This window comes from Apodemus sylvaticus, chromosome 5 (assembly GCF_947179515.1).
Source record: "Apodemus sylvaticus chromosome 5, mApoSyl1.1, whole genome shotgun sequence".
NCBI classification, from domain to species: domain Eukaryota; kingdom Metazoa; phylum Chordata; class Mammalia; order Rodentia; family Muridae; genus Apodemus; species Apodemus sylvaticus.
Window position 1 is genome coordinate 12,566,339 of NC_067476.1, and position 20,137 is coordinate 12,586,475.

At 54.0% G+C, this 20,137-nt stretch overlaps 1 protein-coding gene across 3 annotated transcripts in view; it reads right to left on the minus strand.

Annotated features, from left to right (window-relative positions):
• Positions 1 to 939: 939 nt before the first annotated feature.
• Positions 940 to 20,137, minus strand: part of Lmx1b (LIM homeobox transcription factor 1 beta) — a 76,594-nt gene continuing 57,396 nt past the window's right edge. Inside the window, exons 3-8 of one of the 3 annotated variants that reach the window (XM_052181089.1) lie at positions 5,503 to 5,735; positions 3,482 to 3,663; positions 3,260 to 3,337; positions 3,055 to 3,121; positions 1,392 to 1,535; positions 940 to 1,097 (exon numbers count right to left, since the gene is read on the minus strand). In XM_052181089.1, the coding sequence (XP_052037049.1) occupies positions 940 to 1,097; positions 1,392 to 1,535; positions 3,055 to 3,121; positions 3,260 to 3,337; positions 3,482 to 3,663; positions 5,503 to 5,735 (862 nt within the window). Of the gene's footprint in view, positions 1,098 to 1,370; positions 1,553 to 3,026; positions 3,122 to 3,259; positions 3,338 to 3,481; positions 3,664 to 5,502; positions 5,736 to 20,137 lie in introns of all 3 variants that reach the window. The other 2 variants (XM_052181088.1, XM_052181087.1) reach the window with 2 other exon arrangements.

Below are 20,137 nucleotides of genomic sequence, written 5' to 3' on the forward strand. Positions count from 1 at the left end.
GGTCTGTGTATACGTGGTTCTCTGAGCTCCATCTTTGCCCTGGGACCTGTAGGTCTGTGACTACCCTCCTGCCCTGGCCATCGTGACTTGTACAGAGCCTGGGAGTCACCTAGGTCTGCCTGCTCACACCTCAGGCCTCCTCCTTCCTCCTGCTCCAATTGCTCTCAGAGGAGGCCCTGCCCTCTGACCTCGCTGCTGCTTCTGTCACTATGTGTGTGCACCAGGTGTATATGCATGCACAGGTGTGCTGTCTGCAGGTGTGTGGCTTTTTGTGTGCGTCTCTGTCCCTTTGGGTCTCTCTGGGTTCTGTCCACGTCCCTCCTCTTGCTGAGACTCCTAGTTCAGGCAGGACCAAAGAGCCTGCCATGCCTGCTTGGACGCTCCTCTCCTGTGCTCCAGCCTAGGGCTGGGAACAGTGACCCTGGGCCTCCCGGGACCCAGAAACCATCCCCTGCGCTGACCAGAGGGGGAAGTGGTCTCCAGCGCAGGACACCCGTATAACTGTTTCTCAGGTACCAGGCACCGTCCCAGGGCTGGCCTTGCAGGGACAATGGAGGTTGGCTGGAAACAGAATGTGAAAAAAAAAAAGAAAAGAAAAAGAAAGAACAAATTTAAGCTTCCCCCCAAAAAGAGGCAGGGGTGGGGAAGGTAGTGATGAAGACAAAGGACTGGGAGGCAAGTGGCTGTCCAAGAGCTCTGGTCCCCAGGGGTCACAAGGTCTCTGTGGGCAGGACACAGTCCCTGCCCAGGCTGCACCCATCTGCCTTGTCTGGCTGTGCCCAGTGGGCACTTGAGCCAGGTCTGGCTGGCCGAGGGGAGGGCACCGTATGGCTGTCTGTAGAGTCTGAGCGGGTGGCGGGCTGGGGGGCCGACTGGCTGCAGAGGCCTGTGGCCCCACCCTAGGCCCAGGCCCAAGCGTCCATGCGGCCCGGCTGGCTCTCAGGAGGCAAAGTAGGAGCTCTGCATGGAGTAGAGCCGGTCGATGGGGTTCCCCACGCGGGCCTGCAGGGAGCCCACGTCGGAAGAGCCGAGGAAGCAGTCGCTGAGGCTGGTGAGGGAGGTATCACTATCGATATCGTGGAAGATGGAGTCGTTTCCTGTGGGATGCAGAAGGGATGTCAGGAGCTGGGTGTGGGCCAGGGCTCCAGGGGGTCCTGGCAGCCCCACGGCTCCATGGCCAGGGGGTGTGGACAGGCCAGCTGGCTAGGGCTAGCTTCCTGTCAGGGGTAGGCGTGCTGGCAGGGCTGGGTAGACTGCCCTGGGCCTTGGGCCCTTGGCTCTGGGCAGCAAGGACTGTCATAGCCTCTGTCTGCCTGGCTAGGCAGGGACAGAGGGCAGTGCTGGGGCAGATGGGGGGTGGGGCAGCTTACCATAGGGGTTCATGTGGTCACCTGGCATTTGGGGCGGCGTGAGGCCCTGCTGGAAGGGATCGCTGCTTCCGTAGGGGCTCTGCTCCATAGCCACGATCTGCTGCTGCGGAGGGGCCAGCGGCGTGTAGGAGGCCATCATGCCCTCCATGCGACTTGACAGAACCTCTGAGGACAGTGAATGTCTTCACCATTTGGTCCTGTCCTACCCGGAAGTCCCTGCAGAAATCTCCCGGGTCCCTCTGACTCCCCCCACCCCCAGTGCGCCTTCCATCTTCTAGCTCCAGGTTTTCCTGTGCTCTGTCTCCACTCCCAACATTTCTTCCCCAAAGACTTCCCATTTACTCTCTCTTCCACTTGCTCCATCTGCGAGAGCGGTGCTAGCTACAGAGGTGGCTGCAGAGGTGGCGGGCTGTGCTGGCAGTAGCCACGTGCCACAGCTCACCATGTGGGAGCACTAAGGTAGAACCCAAGTCCTGGAGAGCTTCCTGGAGGAGGAGCCCTTATCCCAGCAGGACCTAAAGAACTGGCAGGAAGGGGAGAGGATGGTTTTCCAGGTGAGTCTGGAAAGTCCAGCAGCTGTCTCCAGACCACAGGACAGTGAGGCAATCATCAGGGACACTGATAGGATGGACAGGCAGCAATGGGCTGTGTTAGGATTCCCTCTGGGGCTGTCTGTGCAAGGGAGGCACTGTGGAAAAGTGTTGGGAGCACCGCAGAGCGCAGAGGCTGGGTCTGTTTTGGGGATGAAGAAATGGGGTAGGTCCCGGGGACTCTGTCAAGGTCTCTGCAGGAAAGGCAAAATGGGTAAGGGACCACCACTCCCCAGATGGTGACAGAGCAGAGGGAAAGGTGGGGGTCGGAGGGGTCATGGGCAGTGCGGTAGCACCAAATGGGCTCTGGTGAGCAAGGGAGGGTTCCTGGTGGCATCTAGGAGGGAGCCGGGGGCACTAGAGAATGAGGCATGTTTTTCTCCAAGAACAAATACAGGCTGCCTGGTGAGTGGCGGCAGAAGACTGTGGGCCCAGGAGGGCCTTTAAGGGAAAACAAGAAATACGGGGCTTTGGAACGTTGTCAGTAGATCTCTAAGTCCAGGCTGGGATGCTGGCCTGGCTCCAGCGCTAAGTGGTAGAGCTGCCTGTAGGTGCCGGGCGCCTTCCCAGGGACCTCCCACTACCTCTTCACTAGTAGTCTCTGGAGCTCTCTGCATCCCCCCCTCTCCATAATGTCAAAGTCTCCATGTCCCTGTGCAGCCTAGGAGACCAGCCCTGGTCCAAGATGTTGGTGCTGAAATAGATTTCTGAGTGAAGCCCAGCTTTGGGGGACATGGCTTACACTCAGTGGACTGCCCCCCACAAGGCTTCCCCATACCTCCCAGCTTCTCTGAGATGCTTTCATAGAGTGAGTGAACAGCCAGTATATGTCACTGCTGACGGTGCGGGTTGGAGCCCTATAATAGGGTAGCTTTGCCCCAAGGTAGTGCGGTGTCCCCAGAGGTGGTTTGAATGTCCATAACCCTCAGTTTCCTAATGAGGCATGCCTGACCGCCCTGTCCTGGTGGGAGTCCATGAGCTGAGTGAGACAGGGTGGGTAGGAAGTGGGGAAAGGGGCCAGCAGTGACGTTCACAGTAAGCACCTTGACATGTCTTCCACTACAACCTCTGCTCCCCGTGTCCCTGAGGCTCACCTTGGCCCAGCCGCTGGGAGTTCTGCTGCTCCTGCTGTTGCTGGTGCCGCCGGGCCAGCTTCTTCATCTGCAGAGGGACAGTCCAGGTGCCCACTCAGTCCCAGTCCAAACGCAAGGCTCTGCCTTCTCATCCCATCCGGATGTCTCTTGCCCATCCCATCTCCCAGGTCTGCCCTGGAGCACTGGGTTAGCTGTGACCTCTCACCTTTGCTCTTTGGTTCTGAAACCAGACCTGGACCACACGCACGCTGAGGCCTGTCTCTGCTGCCAGCGTCTCTCGGACCTGACCCGGAGAGAGGGAGACAAGTCAGGTCGGTGTAGATGGCAGCTGGAAGGTGGCAGTTGGGTTGAGGGGTGGGAGGAACAACGGACCCACAATAAGCAAAAGGGGGTGTTGGCTCCAGGCTATCCCCCCAGTACCCCTCACCTTCCGACAGGGCTTGGAGGAGACCTCAAAAGAGGCCTTAAAAGCTCGTCGCTGCTGGGTGGTGAGGATGGTCCGGGGCCGTTTGGGCCGTCTCGGGTCCTTCCCGTCATCTCCACTGCCCTTACTCTGGCTGCCCTGCCCCTTGGCCGGCTTCAAGTCTCCATCTTCGTCCTCACTCTTCACTGTGGAAGACACAACCCAACCTGTCAGTCGGAGCTTACCTGTAGGTGAGAATTCACTCACCCTCTGCTGATAATTATGGCTCCCAATGACCTCAGGATAAACTAGAGCCGTCCCTAGGCCCATAGATCCTTCTTTGTCATGTCCCATGATCCCAACACATACTCACTTCCTCATTCAGGGCCCCATACCGGTTTAACCCTGCTGACCCACAGGTTCCTCTATAGCATCCTCAGGCACGTGTGTGTGTGTAACCCTGCTGACCCACAGGTTCCTCTATAGCATCCTCAGGCACGTGTGTGTGATCACACACACACACACACACACACACACACACACTTAGGTGCTCACATGCTCAGGGAGACTGTGACTCAGTACCCAGGTGCACATGCATGGCTGTGCATAAGACTTAGGTTGAGGGGTGGGAGAGACGCTTCTGCCCCCAGTGATAGCATTGGGTCAGGGAGGAGGAATAGACCCACAACAAGTAAAAGAGGCACACACTAGAATGTGTGCAGGGTTCTGGGGCTCGCACACAAAGGCAGATCTGCTCTTGTGTGACTCTGAAGGCCAGCAGCTTCCTGCAGTAAGCATATGGCAACTATGGCCCAGGCTGGCCCTGGGCTTCCCCACCTCATCTTGTTTGAAAGCCACCTTCTCCTGCTGGCCTCTGAGGGTCCATGTGTCATGCTAGCTGGGGACCAGGGTGAAAGAGAGGAATAGCTGGAGCCTTCCTTCTTGAGGCCTCCAGGGACTAACAACTGGCAAAGACACAGGGACCAGCCATCCTCACAGGAGGACTTAGGACCAGGACCTGCAGGCACGTGCGCGCGCGCGCACACACACACACACACACACACACACACACACACACACACTGGACTCAGTGACGGGTGCACACACCTCTATCTGTCACTTGGAGACATTTACCATTGCAGGCTCACAGAGGCCGATACTCATGGGCAGAGGTACTTACATGCCAAGACACATGTGGCATGAAGAAGCATGTGTGCACATCCAGCAACACACACACCCTTCTATGACCCCAGGGTTTTGGGTCTTAGTGACCTGGGTACATGGCCAAGCTTCCCAACAGCCACGAGTGCTGACACCTGTCACTGGAACTCGGCCCCTCCCTAGCCTCACTCTGGAGGTTAGCCCCATGGAGGGCTGTGACCTTACAATGTCTGTGGGCTGGGCCAGTGGTCTTCCCTTCCATGGGTGTGCTGGTGGCCACAGGGATGCTATCACAGTGTCTAGTCTAACCCAGCGGCAGATATACAAGGACTCTGTCACACTGAGGTCCAAACACTGGGGCCCTGGCAACTGCAGACACTCCCCACGTGGGCAGAGGACATACCTGTGGGTCTAGGGTACTGCCAAGGGCAGGCCAGCCATCTTGGCATGCTCCCTGCCCAAGTCTCAGGAGTGACAAGGCCCCAGCCTTCAGGTTTTTACTAGCGAGCAAGCGAATGCATGGGTATAGCACATGTGAGTGTGTATAAAATGATGCATGTGCATCCCATGAGTGTGCTGGTCAAATGTAGAGGTATGAAGAATATACATGTATGTGTGCACATAGGAGGAGCTTTGCATGTCTGGGTGTGTAAGCACATGTCCTCACATATGGGCACACAAGGAGGTGTCTTTATGGCACTGGGTATGTGTGCAGTGCACAGGTGTGTGTATCTCAGGGCTGGCACCCTGATAAGTGATAGGGTGGATGTGACATTGGAAGTGGCACCTTGGTGCTGGCTGGACGTGCGTGGACGAGCAGGTCCGTGGCTCTCAGAAGTCCCCGCTCCAGCATCCCACTGAGCCATGTCCCAGCCTAGGCTCACCAGAGTCAGACTCGTCCGGGCTCACGGAGCTGAGGAGGTCTTTCTCCTTCTCGTAGTCACCCTTGCACAGCAGCTGGCCCTCCTTGAGCACGAACTCATCCCCCTTGCGCAGCTGCCTCTCGCACACACAGCAGCAGAAACATCCCAGGTGGTACACACACTCGAGCGCCCGCATGACGAACTCGGTAGGCGCGATCTTCTCCATGCAGCCGCTGCACTTTGCCGCGAAGAGCCTGCGGGGCACAGAGGAGGCACGGGCTGGGCTACAGGGGTTCACCCAGGACCTCTCCCTCCCACCCTGACAGACGGGGGTGGGGGCAGGGACACACCCTCCTCTTCTGCCTGTCCCAAGGTGGTCAGCTCTGTTTCTGGGTCTTCCTGCTCAGGCATGGAAGCCACTAGAGGGCAGTGTGCAGGGTCAGTCTCACACCCTGACCGCTAGCTTCCTTCACCCCTATAGCAATCCTAATTTTGCTCTGCCTTCAAGCCTGGGCCCTCCTACCCTCCCTGGGTCCCCGGATTCTCAAACCCTCAACCCTTTTGCACCTGAGCCCTAACTCAGGACACAGAGGCGCTTTCTAACACACTCCTGCCCCACACTCAACCATAGCTCCCCAGTGCCCACAAACCATCCCATTTCACACCTCCTGCTTCCCAGCTGTTTATTCTCACACAGCCACCGCATCTCCAGGGCACCCTCACAGTGGCCTCCGGACACATTCTGTCCCTGCCACTTGGCTTGGTGCCACCTTCTGGTCCCTTTATTTCAGCATGGGCACGGTAGCTGCTGTACTCAGCACGTTACATGCACATGTCACCTGATCTCGCAATGGCCCTTGAGACCAGAAGAGACCTGGCCCTGTTTTAGGGATGAGGAAGAGGAAGTGCAGAAAGGAGTTCGTGCTCAGAGTGTGATGTGACAAGCAGCTCCCAGAGTCGGCTGATCCAGGCTCATCGTGGCTGACTCTGTCCCATCCAAGGAGCCTGGCGGGATAGGGTCCCTGCGCCCCTGGCTGGCTGATGCTGCCGGGTCCAGCTGTTCTGCTGACCACCCCTGCCCACACCCCACACCCTGTCACATGCCCGCTCTGTGGGAACTCAGCTTCAACAACACTTTGATGGAAAAATTTATGAAGAATCAAATTATTGCTGCTGGGAGGGAATTAAAACCATTTTTCATTCCCCGCATCCCCGGGCCACGTCTGCGGGCGCCACCTTGGGAGCACGGCGCATCCCATCCCTCTTTATGGCCCGCCATCACAGGCACAGATTACAGCTGCAATTCTCTGCTAATCGGTTCTGGAGCAGGGACAGCCGTAAAAGCCAGGCTCGCACCCGGCCTCCTTTCCTGGGGCTGCTGTCAGCACCGCCCACGACAAAATGCTGTTTCACAGTGGACAGGGATCCCTTGGCTTCTGATTATTGCCCTGGCACTGGCCAGAGCACTCAGTGTGGGTACAAGCCCAGTACCCACCTCTATTCGGTCTGGCAGACTCCTATTCAACCTGCAACACTCAAGTCCAGTACCACCTCCTCTGGGAAGCCTTCCCAGAGGCTTCCTTGATGATGCTGTGGCCTAGGAGAGGTGTCTTCCCCTACCTACCTCTGAGCTTCCTTATTGCCTCAGGTTGCTCTGTTGCAAAATGAGGAAGTCAGAAGACCATCCTGAGAATTTGATGACACTGAACATGTGAATCTGCAAGAAGTCACCATGCAGTTCTCCAAGGGGGTCCCAGCTCTAGTGGGGATGCCTGAAGGCAGGCTATGGCTCCTTCTAGTTGTTAGGGGAACTCTGTGTGCATTTGTGGTTGGGTGTGCAAAGTCTTGGTGTGGGACTGAAGGTCAGACCAGGCGCTTGAGGCAAGTGGGTACCCTCTAGGCCCAGGCCAGCTTGAGGATTTACAAGAAAGGTACATACCAGGTGGTTTTATCCAGGGGGGTCCAACCTACCCCACTGGCAACCTTAGGTAGGCAGAGGCTCCTGGGAACCTGTCTGGCTGTGGGTCTCTATTTAGAGGCAGACCACTCTATGATTGACCAAGGTGCCCCGTAAGGGCTGCAGGGCACTGTGAACAGATGGGCACCAGCCAGGCCTCAGTCAGCACATCTTGTGGGGCTCCAAGAAGCAAAGCCCCCTAGGCTGCAGAAGGCAGCGAGCAGGGTGTGTGTTGGGGGTGACCTGCATTCGGTGACTATGCCACAGAGCTTGGGCTCCTGCCTCTAACAGCCGTGCTAATGCCTCGGCAGCAGGGGGTGGATTGCGACTTCTCCGTGCTCATCAACACAATCTATTATTAATACCCCTCCAAAGGCTCTAGCAGCCATTTCCAGGCAGCACAGTCACTCGGGGTGTCATCTGTTATCTAGATTGCAAGAGCCCGGGAAATAAAACAAACGGCGTGCACTTTATAAACGGAATGTGCCATCCGTTCGGTCTCCAAGCATCTCTCCACCCAATAAAACATCGGGGGGCGCGTATGAAATACTCACTCCCAATTATGGGGCAGGCTTTGTCTACCATGCAGGGATGGAGTGAGTGCTACTCGCGGGCGCATGTGTATGTGTGTAAGTGGGGGGTTCCCTCCTCTCTCCAAATCCCCTTCTCTCCCTCAGCCCCTTCATCATGGGCACATGGCCGGAAACAGAAGCCACAGAGAGACAGGGAGAAGCAGGCCAGCCACAGGCAGGGTGCTGGGGCTTGGAGCCTTCATAAGCAATTCCCCTCCCCCAGCCTCAGCTTGCTTTGCGTGTAATGGGCTCAGTGCTGAAGCCTGCACCTCAGCACACAAGGCAGGGAGCTATCAGCTCAAAGCTGCAAGCAGACAGGGCAGGGACACACCTTGTCTCCACAACTTCAAAATACAAACCTAGGTCTTTACTCATCCTGGTTGAATGCCCTGTTCCCTCGTTCCATATCCACCCCGCCATGTGACTTTGGATTAGCCATTTAGCCTCTGAGCCTCCAGTTCCCCATCAACTACACAGGAACATTTGGGCTGGCCATGTAGCTCAGAGGGTAGAGTGCTTGCCTAGCATTCATGAAGACCTGGGTTGTATCCCCTCACACCATGTTAAACCAGGCACTGAAGCAAGCCTTCAAAAGTTCAAAGTCGGGGCCAGTGATATGGCTCGCTGAGGCTTGCTGCACAAGTCTGAACCCCTGTTCAATCCCTCAAAGACACATAAAGTTGGAAGAAAAGACCTCCGTGTGCATGAGGTAGCATGTATGCCCTCCCACGATACACACAGAGTAATAAAAAAAAAAAAGTAAAAGTCAAAGGTCATCTCTGGTTAGGCAGAGTTCAGGGCCAGTCAGCCAGCCTGGGCTCCATGAGACCCTGTCTCAAAAAACAAAACAAACAAACAAAAGCCAGGTGGCTGCAAAAGCACATGCCTTTGATCCCAGCACTTGAGAGGCAGAAGCAGGCAGATCTCTGAGTTCAAGGATAGCCTGGTCTAAAGCTCTAGTTCCAGGACAGCCGGGGCTACATGGAAGAACCCTGTTTTGAAGAGGGGGACAGGGAGCCTGTTCCTAGATAACTGCAGAGGGATGGGGAGGGTTAGGTCCCCGTGAGGCGCTTGTCACTATGCTGGTCCCGGGGTCTTCCGCTTCCACCTGCCCTGTACTGTCACCATGCTCTCACAATGCCTTTGGGGCCCATGCCTATTGGGGCCTCCATGACTTCTGGGAGCAGGTGGCTGACACTGGCTGTGTGCACAAATCCCAGCATGCCTTGCAGAAGCTCCTGGGCTCCTGCTCTCATCTCAGACCCTCTTGCTCTCATCTGTCCCACAGTGCCCTGCTCTCTTGACTCAGAGACCATCTATCTCAGGGCAGCTCTGAGCACTAAGAAGGCTTGGTGGCCGCCCACAGCATCATCTCTCTAAGTCCTCACAGACCTGAAGGGCAGGGCAGACACTTGTCTTGCTCTGACTCTGGATCCGGCCAGCCTTGTCTCTGCTTGCTGAGCCCGTGTGTTTGCCCCCAAGGCTATGAGGTTCCTGGAGGCCCAGTCCACACAGCCTGTGATCTTCCTGTCCACGATGGGTCTGGGTTCTCTACAAACCAAACTGAGCTGGGACATAGCTCAACAAACACGTGTTTGCTGAGCATGCAGGAAGCTGGGTTTGATCCCCAGCATCGTGTAAAACCAGACGTGGTGACCTACGCCTGTAACCCCAACGCTCAGGAGGTGGGTCAGTAAGCTTAAAGTTGTCCTTGACCATATTGTGACTTAGAGGCTGGCTCGGGATACATGAGACCCATTCTAAAAATAGTAATACAATAAAGAAAACCCAAACTGAACACCACTCTATCTGCACATTTTCCAATGATCATTGTGTAAAACAGTCTGTTGTGAGGTCTTCCCTCTCTGGAAGAGTCCCAGGCTGTGAGAACCCATCTTCAGCAGCAATTCATTTGGTTTGTCTGAAGCACAATTTATTAAACTCATAAGAGACTAATTTAAATAAAAAGTCTGAAAATGCAGTGCTTTGCAGAGGATTTGAATGTGGGTCACAAGACTGACTAACTTCCTAGCCAGGGAGCACTGTGGAGCACACATGGAGCACGGCTCTTCAGCAGCACACACACACACACACACACACACACTCACACACAGCCTCCCCGAGATGTCGTCACCAAATGGCATATGCTGAGCTCAGAGTCCTGGCTCTGTCACTTACCTGCACTTACCATCTGCCTCAGTGTCTTCATGTGTTTTATGGGGACACTGAGAGATGTAGCAGGCTGAGGTAAGGCTCTTAGGGGTTGGATGGGTAAGTGGGGGCCATGATTACTGCTATTGTCCCTCCAAGATTGCCAGCCCTGGCGTAGCATTCTCGTTGAGAAGAAGTTCCCTTTCTCCTCCTCGCTCTATAGCGGATGCATGCCCCACTGGTGCGCTTTATAGTTTGTGGGGCCCTTCGCCGGGCTCTGAGGATAACTTCTACTCTACATTTGTGGCTTTCAAGAGGAACCGCCCTCAGCCCTCTAGACAAGGCAGCAAAGGTGAGTCCGAGCCTCATGGGCCTTGTAACCACTACACTCCTCCACAGTGGACACGGCATTTCTTAATGGATTCGAAATTGAGGTTGAGGACACCCAAGACCTTAGTTTTACTTCCTTGCTGTAGTTTGAAGAGAAATGTCTCACAAAGACATTTGCATATGCAGTTAGCCTGTAGCACCATTAGCAGGTGGTGTTTCTTTGGAAGGTGGGGCCTGGGGAAAGGTTAGGTCCCTGGGCTGTAGCCTTGAAAAAGATACTGGGGTTCTGGCAACCATCATGACCTTCTGCCCTGCCACTAGACCAAGTGACCGTGGAACCAAACCCTCTGAGATGGTGAGCCAGAAGAGATGTCTCCTTTTTAGAAGTTGATTGACGGGCTGGAGAAATGACTCAATGGTTAAGAGCACTGACTACTCTTAACCCAGGGGTCCCGAGTTCAATTCCAAGCAATTGGTGGTTCTCAACCATCTGTAATGGGATCTGATGCCTTCTTCTGGTGTATCTGAAGTATATATACTCAGTGCACTCACATATATAAAATAAATCTTAAAAAATAAAGAAGATTGCCCTGGGGATTTTGTGACAGTGATAGAAAGCTAACACACTGTCAGTCAAATCAGACTTCTGTTTGGTTCAGACCACTTGAGAGTACATGACAATCTCAAAGTTAGCTCAAGACCAAACCATGGCCCTGAAGCCACACCCAGGCCTGTCACAAGTCACCATGTTTTTCGCTGCTCCTGAAACATAGCAAATCCCATCTGCTTCCAAGGTTTGCCACCTCCCACTCTTCCCTTTGCTTCTAGAATGCCGGTCTTTCAAGGTCTCCTTCTCCAGGAAGTCTTCCCTGATGCAGAGTCTCAGCTACTATCTATGTATCCAAGGTCTCTACTGAGCTAGGGATTGACCTGGTCTAACTCACCCCCGTCTGGCCATGAGATTATTAGTGTTTATTGAATGGGTGAACAACCTCATGAAAAATGAAATTGCAGTCAGGTTAAGTGAGAAAAAATTATGTTTCTTTAAGGGGCTCTGAGAATAGAGCTAGGTTCCAGGCATGGTGACATAGGCCTTTAATACAGCACTTGGGAGGCAGAGGCAGATCTCTTTGAGTTCAGATCTCTTTGAGTTCAAGGCCAATCTGGTTTACAAAGTGAGTTCCAGGGCAGCCAGGGCTACACAGAGGAATCCTGTCAATAAATAAATAAATACTGCCTAACTAACAAGACAGTTTTGTTCTCTCTGGCCCCCTCCACATCTACACAACTTACGAGTCTGTCTGTCTCTTTGTCTAATGTCTGCTGGAATGTCACCCTAGCTAGACCAGGTTGGTGAGGGCAGATGCCTCCTATAAGCCCACCCCTAGCTAAGCCCCAGAGCTCCTGGACACCACTGCTGGACTCATTGCCCAGTGGAGACCATGTGCATGGGTGCTCCTGGCCTGGTGGCTCTCTGTGCCCGCCGCTCCACCTCCCTTGTCTTTACCCATCATCCTTCTGAAAGTCAGCTCTGAGGATGTCTGTGCACAGAGTCAGGCTGCCAGGTCCCATAGAGATGGCCACAGAGTGACAGGTGATCTGCCAGTTGTGTTCACCACAGGAGGTAGGATGGCCAAGTGTGGGGGACAGTCTCTGCCCTACTAGCTTCCTGATTTGGGGGACCTGAGGCCCTGGTTCCCTGTTAGAAAATAGAGGGTGGATGCCCATCTAGCAGGTGTGGTACCTCTTCTCTAGGCCAAACCCAGGTGGTAGCAGGATCCCAGGTTCCATTGATGGGATCAAGATAGTAAGAGCTCCGTGTGGTGTGGGGTGAGCCTCTTACAATGGGGGCTGTGGGTGCAGTGGTGAGGGGCATGTCTCCTGAGCTTGGGGACAGTAGGGGTGGCAGGGATTGCAGAGTCAGCCCGTCACTGAGACTTTGGGACATCTCCCCCATGTGCCTGTGCATCCTTATCATTCCGGGCTTAGCTGTTTTTTATTTGGAGACAAAAAGGGGCCTGTTGATGGGATCCAACTCAAACCAGCTGCAAACATCTGCTTTGATGCGGCAGGAGCCGCAGGCAGGCCCGGAGTGCGTGTCAATCAGGTGGCTGGAATGTGCTGTGTGGCTGGCCATGCTTGCTGGCGGCCGGTGGTGGTACCTCCTGGCCTGCCAGGGCTTGGCAGGGCCTCGCTGACCTGCCGCCTGCCCAGCCTGCATGAGGGCAGCCCGGGGGCTTCTCTTAGCTCTTTGATCCACCTCCGGGGCACAGTGGGGAGGCCCCAGCTAGGGCTGGAGGTCACACGCCACAGGCAGGCAGAGACCAGCCCAGCTTGGAGCCTGAGGTACTGTCTCCACACATCCAGTAATCCCAGACTCTGGAACCTTCTCCGTACCAGACACTAAATGCAGACAGATTGGGGAGCAGAAGAGACAGCCCACCCAGGTCTCACCTTAACTTCCATTCTCACATCAGAGGGGACATTCTAAGATGAGAACAGTGTATCTATCTGAGCAGAAAGACCATCACACACACGAGGTACAAAAGGAGACAATAAAGTAGCCGGCGGCCACGGAGAGCCCAGAGGGCTGCGGTTTTAGAGGGGCAGTCAGAGGCAGCCTGGGCATCTTGGGAAGAGGATCCAGCTGTGGGAACAGCACTTTAAAGACCCTGAGGTCAGAGTGCACTCGGGATGGCAGGAAGTGACACAGGGCACTGTGTCTGGAGCAGGTGAGTGAGGGAGAGGGATCCGGGTGCAGGCAGAACTTGGGGAGGGCCGATTATGTGACCTGGGAAGGCTCTGGGCTAACGCGTAGCAATTCAAAGTTTTTTTTAAAAAACCATTTATTTAATAGTTTGTATGGGGTGTGTGGTGGGGTAGGGGACAACTGTCTGAATCAGTTCTCTCCTTCTGCCGTGTGGGTTTGGGGACTTGAACTTAGGCCACAGTCTTGGTAGCAATCACCTTTATCTATCAAGCCATCTGTCTGCGTTCCCTGGCCGGTATCTTAACTGACTCTCTCTGGCAGCCATGGAGCTATGATGACCGAGGCATCACTCATCCCTAGACATCAGCTGAGTAACCTAGGCAGAGGTGAGGCTAGCTCCTGCTAGGTGCGATCAGGGAGGCATCCTGAAGTAGGGACCTTCTGAAGAGGAGGACGCCAGAGGACGGGCAGGTCTGAGCCTCTCAACAAGAGGTGGGGAGAAGCCATTCGACAGGAAAGCTGAGATGCAGTAAGGCAGGAGAGGATGGGGCCCAGCTCTGGACAGGATGTACCCAGGGCAGCACCTGCCTGCCATCTGAAGCTCTGAGAAGTGTAGACAGGGACACACAGAGAGATGGACATGAGCACAAACACGCATTCACACACATGGGTACAGAATGAGCGTACACCATGTGGCTTCCCGCCTGACAATTTGCTTCCCCTCTTCAGAGGAGGAAGAGCAATAGTTTACCTTATCCTGAACTACATAGAGAGGGTTGCCCTCACTCACCACAGTGATGGGCTCCTATGAGCCAGGCTTTAGAGTGTCCCTTCCTTTCCTCCTGCTGTGCACCTCAGCCCCAGGAGCAGAGCCAGATCCCTTCCCCTCCCCCTTCCTCACTGAGGTCACCAGCTCCTGTCTCTGCATCCAACAGGCCTTACCAACAGGCCTTAGTACTGTTACTCCTACACTCTAAGATTTATTGAGTGTTTCCTACAGACCAGGCCCCAAGCATTTTTTTGCACATGGATTGTTCCTCTAACCAGAAGCACATCCAGCCTCGTCACAAAAGAGGGAAATGGTTAGAGAAGGCGAGGCTGCTGCTCCCCTGGCCTTACTGTGGGGTCTTTGTTCTAGAAGCCCTCTGTTGCTTTACTCCTGCACACCTAGTCATAACTGTCTCACTCTGTCCGCTCAGAGTAGCCAGGTCCATTAACGTGGACTGCAGGTGCTAAGGATACGAAGGACTATGTGGTCCCCACAGCCCAGGTGAAGATGAGCCATGGGCTTTGTCTTGGGGTCCTCCATGGCCTAGGTGGGCTGGATCCAGAGCTATGTGTCCAGGAAGGGCTGTGGATTACAGCAGAACCTGAGAAGTTATATACACAGCCAGGTAGAAGGCAGCGCTGGCAGCAGGGTGCACCTGCTTGTGGCTTCAGAGACCTTGGAAGAGCTGGGGATGGCAACCCTCATCTGTAATTGAGGATCGCCCCAAGTTCAAAGCCGGCTGGTCTACTAGTGGGTTTTCGGCTAGCAAGTGCCACATAGTGAGTTCCTGCCTTAAATACGTGTGTGTGTGTGTGTGTGTGTGTGTGTGTATACATAGATGTATACATATATACATATACATACACACACTATATATATACACATATATACATACACACTATATATACATATATACATATACACACACACTATATATATACATATATACATTTACATACACACACTATATATATACATATATACATTTACATACACACACTATATATATACATACACACACTATATATACACATATATACATATACACACACTATATATATACATACACACACTATATATATACATATACATACACACTCTCTCTCTCTCTCTCTCTCTCTATATATATATATATATATATACACACACATATACATGCACACACATACTATATATATGTTTCAGAGGAGGAAGGACAAGATGGCATATTGGGTAAATGTGCTTGCTACATGATCTGAGGACCTGACTTCAATCCCTGGAACTGACATAAAGATGGAAGGAGGGACCAACTCCACAAAGTTGTCTGCTGACCTCTGCATGTGCATAGTGGTACATACATACATACATACACACACACACACACACACATTTCAAAAGAATGCACAGGATTCCAGCGAGGGAGTGTGTGTGTGTGTGTGTGTGTATGTGGGTGTGGGAAGTATGACTTGAGAGTTGCAGTCTGCATAGACAGACAAGCAGAAAGGCCATGATACCATAAGGGAGCAGCTGGAAAAGCAACGGCATGAATGAGGAATGCACAGGCTACTTGTAAGGCTGAAGGGACATTGCAATAGATTGGAGCAGGTTGCTAAGAACGAATGTCAGAGAGCAAGGCTCCAGGCCCAACACGCAATAGCTGGAGGTAAAGCATGTCCTTTTGTCCCATACAACAATACATGCATCCACTCACACAGCTACCTCACAAGCTATGCATCTATCTCCTTTCCCATTCGCACATCCATCTTCCCATCCATCCACCCATCCCTTTATCCATTATCCATCCAAAAGTCTAGTCAGACGGTGACCCACTTATGTCTGTATCCACCATCCACTCATCTACCTACCTATCCATCCATGCATTCACCCACCTATCATTTATCCATCCATGCCTTTATCCACCCATCCACCTGCCAATCCATCGATCTACTATCTATCCACACCCGCATCCATCCATCCAGTTTACTCCATACCTCCCTGCACCCCACCCATCCACTCACCCACACAGACTGCCTATTCACCCAACCCAACCTTTCACCGCAATGTGAAGTGTTAACATTTACTAGTGGCCAGTTGCTGTGCCTGGTGACAAATAGAATCCGGGTCACAGGCTGTCCTAGTAGAAGGAACAGCAGCAAGACATTCAAAGGGAGGGGTCTGGACACCACTGTGGGGTAGAGCACTGCCTCAAAATGCTATTGTGGTCCACCACTGCCACCCCAAAGATTTTGCCTTCTTTGAATGTAAACTGTAGCAGGCTTTAATTAGGGTTCTATCAACATTGAGAAACTTCCTTTGAGCAAGCGTGTCCTAGAAGAAACTCCATTAGGGCAATTTAATTTTTTGATCAATTTTCTTTCTGGTATAGTTAAATAATTTACAACTTTCCCCCCTTTCATTGTTTTGTTTTACTAAAATTATTTTTATTGAGATAAATGATTTTTTTTCCACCGAGCGCTTGCTCCACTGCAGGCTTTGTGCCCGCCCTGAGCCTTGCTGAAGGCCAGTGGCGACACTTTAACCCTGCTGAGCCTGCTGCCGGCAGCTGTACTTCAGACTGACTTTTTTTTATTTACCAAGGTAAATCTCCCCTAGGCTCCGGAGGGTGGTTCTCAACGCTGCCAACTAAATCACTGATGTTTGTTTTCACAGATCTTACAAGGCAGCCAATGAAAACACTCACCCAGGGACCAAGAATCACTCTCAGCCCGCCCACTCCTGTGGGTCAAGACGGAGTCCTGGGTATCTTATGTAGGCTATGAGTGTGCCCAGAACCTAAGTGTGTCGCTTTGTGTCCTTTGGGGTCTTGGCACTACCTCCTTTTCTTGGTCCACGCCCCAGGTTCCTGTGACTTGTGTCTGAGAGTCTGGTCCCTTACTGACTAAGTCTGAGTCTCTCCAAAGAGCCCTGAAGGCAGAATTGAGCAGTTCTGTTTCCCCACCTGGTCGTTTCTCCTCACTTCCTTTCTGCCCCGGCGTCTCTTGTCTTGTGCCACAGACACAGCAGAAGCTTTCCTAGCCCAGGCACTACAGCTTCCATGAGATCTGGCCCAAGGCTCTGCTCCACCACCCATTCTGTGTGCACAGTCTCTGACCCTGCTCTGACACATTGGGAAGCACGTATAAGGTCCTACCGAACGCCACACTGATGAAACCTGTCCAGTCCGGAGCTCTCACCACACAGGAAGTCTTCCTGCAAAGGTCCCAGGATCACCTCTAGAAAGGCAGGGTACCTTTCTCAATACAAAGCCAGGGCCTGATCCAGGCTAGCCTACAGACAGACTGGCACCACACCGTTCTCTGAGCTGGGAAGGTGGTTAGGGAGGAATGGGAAAGAAAGAGGTGCCAGAGATATGGGAACCTGAGAGTCACTCTTGCTTTGCCACTTTGAGGTGACACAGTTATAGTTGGTGGGCAGAACAAGTCTCCAAGATGAGCCCCTCAACAGGATTCTGAGAGGTGGGCACAGGAGTGGGCGGGCTGAGAGTGATTCTACAGGCTCCTAGGCATGAGGGTTAGACCCCTCAAAAGCCAGGGGGCTCTCCTGCAGGCTAGGGGTGGCTATGGCAGGTTAAGCCTGATGCCCCTGCTGGGCAGGGCAAACAAGGCCACTCCTGGGGACACCCCTCTCCTGTTGGCCCGTTTAGTGGGTAACTGATCGCCCCACGCCCCGCCCCAGCCGCCCGCTGCCCGCTCGAGCCGCTTAATCACCGCCCGCCCGGCTGCATTAGCATAGTAATGGCCTTTAAATTGAGCCTCTTTGTTTTTTAATTAAGCTCCCAGCAGGTACAGAGAAGAGCGATTATTGAGGAAGCTGCCAGCGCTAATCGCCCGCAGTCATTTGACAATTAAAAAGCGCCTAGGTTTAACCCTTTCCCTGCGCCCGCAGCGGTTCTACCTCCCCCCCTCCCCCGCCCCCAGCGTTTAGCACTGGCTGTGCCCGCGCACGCTTTAGATTGGGATCGGGGCTCGGTCCCCTAGCATCTCAGAGAGGTCCTTTCCAACACCCCCATTTTGATGAGGGGCAAACTGAGGCGCAGAGCAGGAAGGTAACTTGCCCAAGGCACACAGTTTGGGCGTGGGAGACAAGAGTTTGGCAGATGGGTTACTATGGAGATCCAGCGCCCAGCCTAGACGCTTGGCAACGCCCTCGGACAACACCTTCCCATTTAACGAGCCTGGCCAAAATTTTCTCGCCCTTCTAAACCCTTATGGGCCTCTCCTAACGCCTGTGGGATGAAACTCTCAGGCCTCCTCTCCCTCCCCTCCCCCATCTCTTATTGTGTGCAGGCACGAGATTGGGGCTCCTGGGTCCCTGAGAACAGCTGTGTAAGAAGAGACAGGCGTGTGCTGTCTCTGCCCAGGTGGGTGGCCCCCCAAAAGTGGGACAGGCAAATTCAAAGACAGGCACCGCAGTCCCAGGTCCAGCCCCTCCAAGGGGGAGGCGGCCAGAGAAGCCCCCCACCCCCTGCCATGTTTGGAGGGGAGGTTCTGGGGGAAGGCTGCAGTGTGTGCAAAGACCGAGAAGCACCACCGGCCTGACCTAGAAAGAAAATCTGAAGGGGAGGGACACATGGAACCCGAGGAGCCGGGCAGAGCGGGAGCCAGCCAAGGGGCGGGTCTTACAGACTTCACAAACAACTGCGCTTACGTTAGGGTAATGCCTCCCATGATTTACTACTGAAACATCCAAAAGGCAGCCACTTCCTCCATCCTAGCCCGAGTCTTCAGGTACCCTCCCCAGAGGCAACTTGTGCCTTGGCTGGGGTCTCCTTTCTGAGAATGAGACAGGCGACTTCTGAGTGTGTAAACCCGTGCACCACCCACTCTCATGAGCTTGGCCTTTTCTAATGAGGACTGGTTGGCGCCTCTCTCTCTCTCTCTCTCTCTCTCTCTCTCTCTCTCTCTCTCTCTCTCTCTCTCTCTCTCACACACACACACACACACACACACACACACACACTGTTCCCCAGAGCACCTGACTTCCACCCGGGTCTTTCCCGGCAGGCTCCAACCCTGATCTACTTAACCCGCACCCTGCGGATGGCCTTGCGGGCCATTTAAAGGATTTTGTCTTAATCTCAAGAACCATAGGAAGCCATTGAAGGGTTTTAAATGGGGAGTGGCTTGAGTGATTTACATTTTTAAAAGATCCCTTTGGCTCTTAGCTGGAGTCCTCTAAGAATTGCAGTTGGAGTCCAGGAGGAGGCAGGGGGCGGAGCAGCTCTAGGCTGGGGGTACCAGAGTGGGAGGCAGAGATTTAGGAGGGCGATGGAGAGTGGGGCGAGCCCTGGGGCTCGGGGACGGATGGAGAGATGGAGGGATGGAGGGTGCCCCGCCCCCACCCCAGCACTAAGATGGGCACAGGGTGGTGGACTAGGATATCGGGCACGTAGGCTCCACAGACATCCAGGAGGAGATGGGGTGAGCCTAGTCCCCCACAGTGCCCCAAGCTCTCTCTCTGACCCTCATCTCGCTGTCTCCCTATTACAGGCTGAGCTGAGGGAGTCTGGCAATGGCTGTCTTTCTTTCTCAGAGTTCTCTATCCCCAGGGTGCGGGGGTGGGGAGGGGATGGGGAGGGGGGAGGGGCAAGAGGGGCAAGAGGGGAATTTGGGTTGACAGGGGAGCGCTTGGCCCTGGTCACTATTTTTTCTGTCCCTGACTCAGGGGTGGACTGGGACAGGCTGTCAGCACCCTATAGCCCCCTTCACTCTGCCTATGACTCAGAGCTGAGTGGGGCCTGCTTGACAGGAGTTGGGGTGGGGGCGGTCAGGGCCACCCAGCAGCTGCCCTGTCCCCAGGACAGAGGCAGGAAGCATGAAGGCTTTGCAGGCAGCCAGGGGTTAACAGCCAGCCCACCCCCATCTATCAGCTAACATCTCCCAAACAGACAGACAGACAAGGCAGCTGTCCAAACAGGCCTGTGTACCTGGCCACAGCCGCAGAGGGGACAGGGCAGTGCTGTTGACTCAGCTCCTGCCCCACCACACACACACACACACACACACACACACACAGACACGTACGCGCACACACACAGACACGTACTCGCACACACAGACACGTACTCGCACACACATGCACACACACATACATGCACATAGACACATGTGCGCACACACATACACACACACACAGACACACACATGCACACGCACACACGCGTGCGC